The sequence below is a fragment of the Peromyscus eremicus genome, chromosome 6, assembly GCF_949786415.1.
Source record: "Peromyscus eremicus chromosome 6, PerEre_H2_v1, whole genome shotgun sequence".
NCBI lineage: Eukaryota > Metazoa > Chordata > Mammalia > Rodentia > Cricetidae > Peromyscus > Peromyscus eremicus.
Window position 1 is genome coordinate 45,024,853 of NC_081421.1, and position 9,311 is coordinate 45,034,163.

General features: G+C 47.2%; 1 protein-coding gene across 1 annotated transcript in view; it reads left to right on the forward strand.

Annotated features, from left to right (window-relative positions):
• Nucleotides 1-8,635, forward strand: part of Ppm1l (protein phosphatase, Mg2+/Mn2+ dependent 1L) — a 276,094-nt gene extending 267,459 nt beyond the window's left edge. The window contains exons 3-4 of the mRNA XM_059265476.1: nt 3,822-3,983; nt 8,199-8,635. Coding sequence (XP_059121459.1) covers nt 3,822-3,983; nt 8,199-8,545 — 509 coding nt within the window. The 3' untranslated portion in view covers nt 8,546-8,635. The remainder of the gene's footprint in view (nt 1-3,821; nt 3,984-8,198) is intronic.
• The last annotated feature ends 676 nt before the right edge of the window (nt 8,636-9,311 follow it).

Here is a 9,311-nt window from a genome sequence, read left to right on the forward strand (position 1 = left end):
AAAGTACCGGTAAGCCATAAGCAACATGGCAACTTATAGATTAATAGAAATGGGTTGATTTAAGATAGAAGAACTAGATAACAAGAAGCCTGCCATGGCCATACAGTTTGTAAGCAATATAAGTCTCTGTTTACTCGGTTGGGTCTGAGCGGCTGCAGGACTGGTGGGTGAGAGAGATTTGTCCTGACTGTGGGCCAGGCAGGACTGGAGAAAACTTCAGCTACAACATCTAATTGAGTTGTTGGCCAAAAGGGTCTCATGGGAACCCCCAAACAACCCAATCTCTTGCCAAGGCTATAGATTATTCTCCACAAACTAATGGCAAGACATCTATAATTAAAGGCAACAGGTACACAATTTATTGAACTTGGAGAAGTCCAGCTGATGCCTATCTGGAGCCTTTACCTCTAGGGGCTACATAGTTCTTGGTACTGGAAGGTACTCTGCATACTACCAAAGGAGAAAGGTAAACACCAACCTAGCTAGAGACCCTTTGATCTACAAGGGTTTCCCACCTGTAAGATATGCTAATGTAATGGTGAGACAAAGCTTATCGTGGTAACCAATCAATGTGACCTCAGGCCCACTCCATGAGATGGAACCCAAACCCAACACTGCTTGGGGGACCAAGAACCTGAGACTAGATAGGGGTCTGGGAAAAACCAAATACTTCTGTTCTACTAAAAGATTGTAGCAGTAAAATGACTCCTAATGACATTGTACTATACTCTTAGATTAGTGCCTTTTCCAGCCATTATCATAGAAGCTTCCTCCACAGTAGATGCAAACAAATACAGAAATCCACCACCAGACACTATGCAGAGTGAGAGGCCTTGAGACACTCAGCCCTAAATAGAATGTCTCCATTAAATCTCTTCCCTCAGGGCTCAAGGAACCCTGAGGAAGAGGGGGAGAAAAGAGTGTAAGAGCCAGAGGGGATGGAGGACACCAAGAAAACAAGGCCCTCGAAATCAAGAAGATCTATGCACATATGAACTCACAGACTGAGGCAGCATGCACAGGGCCTGCACAGGGCTATACCTCCTGGGGTCCTGGAGCTGAAAGAAGAAGTGGACACACACCCCACCCCTAACCCAAAAGTCATCTCCAGTTGATAACCACTGGCAGATGAAAACTGAGTTTTCCCCCAGGGAGTCTCACTGGGGAAACAAACTACTTACTCTTAAGGGTAGGCTGCATGCCCAGCAGTAGATGCCAGAAAACAATCTTAACCGAATCTTTAGAGGTTTCTTGTCTCGAGATATCATGTCAGGGCTTTTTAGTTTTGTTTTGTTAATTTGTCTTATTGTACAATTTTATATATGATAGATATATGTGTGTATATATGATATATGTGTATATATTTATGAGTGGCTCTCTGTGTCTGTATCTGTTTCTTGTGTCTTGTCTTGGGCTCTTTTCCCTCTGCTTGTTCTGTCCTACTCTGATGTGTTAGTTTTTGTTTTATTGTATTTTATTTTGTTATTCTCCCATAGAAACCTGTTTGTTTTCTTATGAGAGACAGAGAGGGACTGGATCTCTATGGGATGGGAGGCGGGGAGGAGCTGGGATGAGCAGGCGGAGAGACCATAAACGGATATATCATATGAGGAAAAAAATATGTTTCCAGTAAAAGGGAATTTTTTTTGATGGGCTGGAGAGATAACGTAGCAGTCAGAACACTGGCTGCTCTTTCAGAGGCCTGGGGTTCGATTCCCAGCACCCACATGGTGGTTCACAACTGTCTGTAACTCCAGTTCCAGGGCATCTGGTGCCCTCTTTTGGCCTCCACAGGCACCAGGCACAAACCTGGCACATCATCAGCATATAGGCAAGCAAAACACCCGTGCACATAAAACAATAATTTTTTTTAAATTTTGCTTTGATAACATCTGAGATTAGGATTAGTCATATTTAGTCATATTCTCACTCAGTCTCCCTCTCCCTCTCATTTTCATAACATTTTTTAATATTGTAATCCTAAAGTAACCCAGCTTTCATGGGCTGCCATTTTTAATCAAGCCAGTTTTGAGTTAAGTAGTGTTTAGAATTCCAGTGGCCAGGGAGATGGCCTCCCATGCACAACTGGTGAGCGGAGTCACATCCCCAGATCCCACAGAAAAGGCAGGATATAGTGGCACATATCTATAACACTGGCACTCATACAACACAGTGAAAGGCAGAGGCCAGTTGGCCAGAAGTTTAGGGGTCAGTAGTCCAGCAGAAACAAGAGCACTCTTGAATCAGCAAGGTGGAAGGAGAGAACCCACTCTCAAAAGTTACCCTCTGACCTGCACACATGAGCTGTGGTGGGCACTGTTACCTGCTTTGTTGGAGTCCAGCTCCGATCTGTCCAAGGGTTCTTGGGGTGAAAAGAGAGGAATGAGGAAGTATTAGATAGAAATATAGATATAGACACAGAGAAAGACAAAGACACAGGATAGCTTTGGGAGGGCCCTGAGTCAATACCCAGTCACCACCTTGAGATTTATTTTAAATGGACTTTTTATACACTACCAAAGGAAGAGGCAAAAGTCGTCCCCCTTTCAGGATCTAAGCACAATGTACAGCCAAGTGCAGACCTTTCCAAACACCTGGTAACCATGCCCGTGGCCAAATCATTCCATTATGCAGCCCTGCTGTGTAAAGCAAGCTCAAATTTTCTGACCTTGATTGTGTAAGGCCTTACTAGGGAGCCTCTGTGGGCCCCCACACTGCTTGCACTCTGCACCATCTCCAATCACACCCAATCATTTTCTTTACTTTAAAAAGAATGGGGTGTCAAACAATCATAACTGAATATGCTAACTATCATAACTAACCTGCTCTCATCAACCTGTATTTGTTCTTTCTGTTGAAGAATGGAGTCCTCTCTTTTGTTGTAGTTCTATGAAAGGTTATTTAAATGCAGTTTACATTTTTATTATGGAGTATGACTTTCCTAATGAGAAAGAACTGTTAAGAGCGACCCGGGAGTGCTTTTCAAAAGTAAAGGAGTGACGATCTGAGGCCCGGGCGGAATGAGTGTGAGCCGTGCATTTCAGCAGACACTTGACCATGGACAGTGGCAGGCAGGACCGAAGAGGCAAAGGACTGCTCCGTTCTCTTTGTTATTCTTTTTCATTTCAAAGAGAACAGCGGAGGAAAGTTTGTCTTTGTGTGTCTTGTGTGGGCTTCAGGCAAGCTGGTGGCTCTGACCACCTCTATCCTGTAGCTTCCCTGGAGATTTCTCTGCTTCTACCTTCATAGCCCACCCCTTCTCACCTGGGGCTGGCTGCCCTTTTCTAAGCCCAGTCTCTGCTCTCGGACTTTCTGTGGTGTTCGGGCTTGACCTTTCCTGACACCAATGGTTCTGTCATAGTGCCACAGGATAGGTTGTTGACATCTGCCTCTATCTCAGGAGCCGTCCCCCATCCCCAGTCTCAACATCATCACACTTGTCACTGGGACGTCTCAGACACTGAGCCCCTATGAGAATTGACAACGGGTACCAACTGTCTAGGGCTGCAAACTGATTTTGATTCTCCCCTGATCCCTCTGAATGTGGTGTTTTAAAATGAAGGGTAGCAGAAGCAAAGTGGTTTAGGAAAATGATACTGTTCTTCTAGCCTATTTCAGTGACAGTGTAACACGGTTAGGAAAATGGACTGTCAGATTTGATCAGTGTTGTTGAAATGAACCGTGATCATTCCCGGAGTAGCTGAAGTAAAACTCCTTCCTAGCAGGAGAGGCTTTAACGGTGGAAGAGTCTGGTGATCAGGAGGAACAAGGGAATCAGCGCCCTGCCCCTGCCCACGCTGCCTCTCTCTTCTGTCCTGCAGGCACAACGTGTTTGATTGCTCTCCTGTCAGATAAGGACCTGACTGTGGCCAATGTTGGTGATTCTCGAGGAGTCTTGTGTGACAAAGATGGGAACGCCATTCCCTTGTCCCATGATCACAAGCCTTACCAACTCAAGGAGAGGAAGAGGATAAAGAGAGCTGGTGAGTCGGGGAGCCCCTTGGAGGACGTCTACCATCTTGTTTAGTGATCTAGGTGCTTTCTTGGAGAGTTTTTAGGGAGCAAATTCACTTACCCAGCAGCACACGGGGTCACTGTGACATGACTGTTACCTAGTCTATATTCCTGGACTGTACATTTCTTATTAATCGATGATGACTTAATTTGCCACTCTTAATGGCCAAAGATTCCAGAAGGGTCAAAGACAGCCCTCTTTGGTTTCAAGTCCAATTTAATCACTGGACCTCTGCTCCCTTACAGCCATTGCCAGACTCCCAACACTCCAGTGTGAACTTCAGTGATATGTTGGTGCCTCTGCAAGTGTCATTTCCACTGGAGTGGGTGAAAAGTAGTGTCCCTTCAAATCCAACCGTGGCGTGTCCTGTTGGAAGCCTTCCATGTCCCACTGGGGCAAAGGCACCCTCAGTACGTCTCTTCAGGCGCCTTGTGAAATGCGTGCACAAAGCTGACTCTTGCCTGTCTTGCCGCCTTGTCTGTGAGCTGTTCGGAGGCAAGAACTTGGTCTTGGTTATTTCCATACCTCAGCACCCAACTCAGTGGCCATCCTAAGTTGAGATGGAAAAGAGCCTGCTATTTATTCAACAAACCCTATTCCCCCCATCCCCCACCCCCACACACAACGCCCTTATGAAATTTACAGTCTGAAATTGGTTGAGGTGAAGATAGAGTAAATAGGCACCAATCAAAGATGAATGAGTTCTGTGGTAAATCATAAGGTGGTGACTACTGTGTTGGTGCATAAAGCAGATGGGGGTGTCTTTAAGTGGGGTGGTCTATATGAAACCACTAAGGTGATCATTCATTCATTTTTGAGATGGAGTTTCAGGTAACCCAGGCTGGCCCAATTCTCCTGCCTCTGCCTCCCAAGTCCTTCAATTACAGGCATGGGTTACCACGTGTAGTTCAGTAAGGTGATACTGAGGCTAAACTCTGAGGAGGAAGAGGAGGAGGAGGAGGAGGAGGAGGAGGAGGAGGAGGAGGAGGAGGAGGATCAGATCTGAGAGTTTCCTACCTATGGAAGGCAAGAATGCCTTCACTCTCTTACATCAGGGCCCAGTGATGTGCTGAGCAGCCTGGACCCCTGCTGTGTGTGCGAGCCTGCAGGGTGACCCTTGCTCACTGCAGCTTAGCTTCTGCCCAATGGGAAAATGAGACAGCCTACTGAACACTGGAGTCACGCAGCAGGAAGCTGTATGGCTGAGACCAAAGGGGCTGGATTCTAGCCCCTCACTTCAGTTCCTGCTGGGATGCAGAACAGTTTCGAATGAGTGTTGTCCGGGTTTTCTGATGGTGAAATGGAACAATGTTTTTGGAGCATCCATCAAGCTTTGGAGAGTTCCAGGCAAGATGAGTGAAACACTCTGACATTCATTTATGTAGGCCTCATCTCCTCCTGAGAGTCCACGCTAAGTCCAAACTGAAGATCGGGATAGCTAAATCTGGCAGGACACACATGCACCCGGAACCTCCACCTTAGTATTCTACGTGTGTTCTTGAAATTTCACTATCACCTTATCCTCTGTCCCCTCCTTCACACCTGACACACACATTCCTTCTACGAGCAAATGTGCACACCATCTCTAAGATTAATTGACTTACTCTGTTCATTGACAAAAATTAGGCAATGGTGTGTTTTTAAAAATATTTTATTCTTTGAGAATTTCATGCAGTGTATTTTGATCATATTCATCTCCTCCCCCAACCTCTCCCAGATTTCCTGCATTTGTTAGAGTTCTCTAGAGGAACAGAACTGGTTGGGAATATGCATATATACACATATACATACATACATGATTTATTTGACTGGCTTAAAAGCTGTGGTCCAGCTAGTCCAACAATGGCTGTCTCCCAATGAAAAGACCAAGAATCCACCAGCTGTACCGTCTACAAGGCTAGATGTCCCAGGTGGTCTTCAGTCTACATTGTCTCCCAAAGAAATAGATTCTAATACCAGCAAAGAAGTGCCTCAGCAGCAGGAGAGATGAGCTTGCCAGCAAGAGTGAAGGCAAGTAGGCAAAAAGCAAAATCTTCCTTCTTCCATGTCCTTTTATGTGTGGAGGCTGCCACCAGAAGGTGTGGTCTAGATTTAGGGTGAGTCTACCCACCTCAAACAATCCAGTCAAGAAAATCCCTCACACACATGCCTAGCTGTTTGGGGTATATATCTCAGATATAGTTAGGTTGACAGCCAAGATTAACCATCACCTTACCTACCCAACCTTGTGCTCCCCTCCCCCCATGCCCATCAAGTCCAGTTTCTGCTGCTCATATTCTCTTAGATATGAGGTCATCCACTGGGACCACAGTCTAACTCCCAAGGGCCACACCCTTACAGAAATTGACTCACTCCTCCCAGCAGCTATCAGTTGCCAGTAGCTTCTCAGGTGAGACATCATGGCCACGTCTCACCTCCAGACTTGAATTTTGTCTGACTTGAGCTTCCACAGGCACTGTGCACGTTGTCACAACTCTCATGAGTTCATATGTGCAGCTGTCTTGCTGTGTGCAAAAGAAAATCAACCAGAAACAAAAGCCAGTTCCCGGCTAGTCATCCACCACCTCTGGCTCTTACACTCTTTCTGCCCCTCTGCCTCAATGAACTCTGAACCCCGGGCAGAGGGGACATGAGATAGATGTTCCATTTAGGGCGGGACACTCGGCAGTCTCATAATCCGTGTGCCTGGCCCAGCTGTGAATCTCCGTTTCAGTCACCCTAGGAGGGCTTAAGGGCTGGTGATGAGGTTTATCGTCTGTATTTGTGTTTATTAGGACCCTAGACTTCAGGACATCTCTCTTGCTCCTGCTTAGCATGACAGGAAGCCGGATATTATGTCTGCTGACCTTTGTCTCTGCAGTACACTAACAGCATCAGCCTCGGCAGGTGTCCATTGTGCTCCCTGTGCTCAGAGCCGCGCCTGGTACACTACGTGCATTTTTATACATTCTGTGAAGATGATAATGTTATAATCACTTCATAGACCGTAAACTGGAACCGCAGAGAGGCGTGTGTCCACAGACATACAGCTAGTGAGTGACGAGGCCAGAGTTAAAACCATGATTGACTCCAGAGCGTCACCAGAGTGTGCTTGCCCACTACACCACACTTGCTGGAACTGTCCAGTGTTCTGCCGACCATCCCCTTCAACTCACTCCTCTGTGGTGGTCACCCCCACAGTCGCTCCCCCATCCTCCCTTACTTCAGTGGTTAACAGACAGCAACCTCTCCCGGAAGAGTACTACTTGGTCCTGGTGACTTTTAACAAATGTGGCTTCTGTCTCTTCAAAGGTGTCAGGAAAAAAAAGGTCTAGGTCTTATATAATTTGCATATCCTGAAAAACATCCCCTTCTACAGCATAGATATGTAATAACTATCTGACAGATACGTGAATGAACAAGGTTCTAGCTCCTTTAAAGAAAGCATCAGAGAAGCCAGGGATGGTGGTGAACATCTTTAATCCTAGTGCTTAGGCGGTAGAGACAGAGGAGTCAGAAATTCAGGCCAGCCTTAGGCATATAGTGAGTTCAAGGCTGCTGTGGACTCTAAGAGACTTTAGTCCCCTCTCAAAGAAAAAAAGCAAGGGTGTGGGAGACTGGGAAACACTGAGTGAGCACCGTCAGGCAGCATGCTTCTAGATGTGTGTGGAATAACTTCTCAATAGACAATGAGATGGACATCATACACATGTAGCAGCTAGGAAGATAAAGCAGCAAGAAGGGAGGATCTCTCATTCAGGATCACTAAATATGCCTCAAACGTGGTTTTCCTTAATCCCTGTTCTGATGGGACCCACATCAGTACACCCGAGTGGCCTCACTAAGTGGCTGCTTCAGGGATGTCTCCCTGCCTGTCCGCCTGCTTCTTCACCACCCTCAAGTCCCCATGCTGTCAGTCACCGAGCTGCCACACTGCTGTGTTAAAACTGATGCTCTGTCTTCACCCATACTCTACCCTTAACGTTCCTGCCAGCAGTAGCAGTGCCCAGGATGAGAGCATGAAGTTCCATCCCAGGCCCTGCAGCAAGATGCTGTTGGCCTTGGCAGTGAAAACGTGTAGGGGGGTACCACCTGTGGCCCGCTCACATGTAGCCGACCAGCTTATGGTGCACACACCTGGACTGTACCAAGTGTGAGAGATACCAGCTGCACAAGCTAACAGGCTCCCTCGCTGTCTTTCCAGGTGGATTCATCAGTTTCAATGGCTCCTGGAGGGTCCAGGGCATCCTAGCCATGTCTCGATCCCTGGGAGATTACCCACTGAAAAATCTCAATGTGGTCATCCCAGACCCAGATATCCTGACATTTGACCTGGACAAGCTGCAGCCCGAGTTCATGATCTTGGCATCAGACGGTCTGTGGGATGCTTTTAGCAATGAAGAAGCAGTGCGATTCATCAAGGAGCGCTTGGATGAACCTCACTTCGGGGCCAAGAGCATCGTCCTGCAGTCCTTCTACAGAGGCTGCCCTGACAATATTACAGTCATGGTGGTGAAGTTCAGGAATAGTAGCAAAACAGAAGAGCAGTGAGTCCTGCAGGGTCTCAGCTGCCCCAGACTAGAGGACTCTCAACATACTGTTCTCTTAATGTAATAAAAGGTGTGGGAATTATAATTAGGATCATGTGTCCCAACACAGAACCCCTTCCCTGGTGACCTCGAATCCCTATCAAGTGATGAGCAGAGGGTTCCCTGGCTGACACTGTTGAGGGGCTGGAAAGAGTTTTCATCCCCCAGCCCTTAGTCAGTGTTTGAAATGCATCCATAGGTAGCTATCAATCCCACATATGAGGCAAAAGGAAGACAGGCCATGTGTTCTCCTTCATGTTCTTTTCATGATCTCTTTCGTGGTCCTTCAGACAGCCTCCTTGGTGTCCTCTCGAGAACCTGGGGGCAGGGCAGGCCTGTCACTGCAGGCAACATGCCAGCATCATCTGATGATGTGCTGGTGGTGCCCTCGGCCCAGCAGCTTCTGAGCGTGTGCCTTGGTACTCCAGCAGCCTGCAAAGGAGACTTGCAACATGTTATTTGTTGCCTGCTCTTGGAGACTGAGGGATGCAGAGAAGACGGAGAGCTGGTGGCAGCTTCCTGCACACCAGACAGCACCCCTTCCCCTTCCTTAGTGTAGCGGATTCAGGATGCAGTTATCCAGCCCTATGCCTCTCCTCATGGAGCACAACTTTACCCTTTGCTTACACCTTACAGTGAAATGCATCAAGGGTAGCCGCTGACTTCATGAGTTTTTGTCTCACCAACAACCCACAGAAAGGGGATGAAGCGGGTGGGAAGCACAGCAC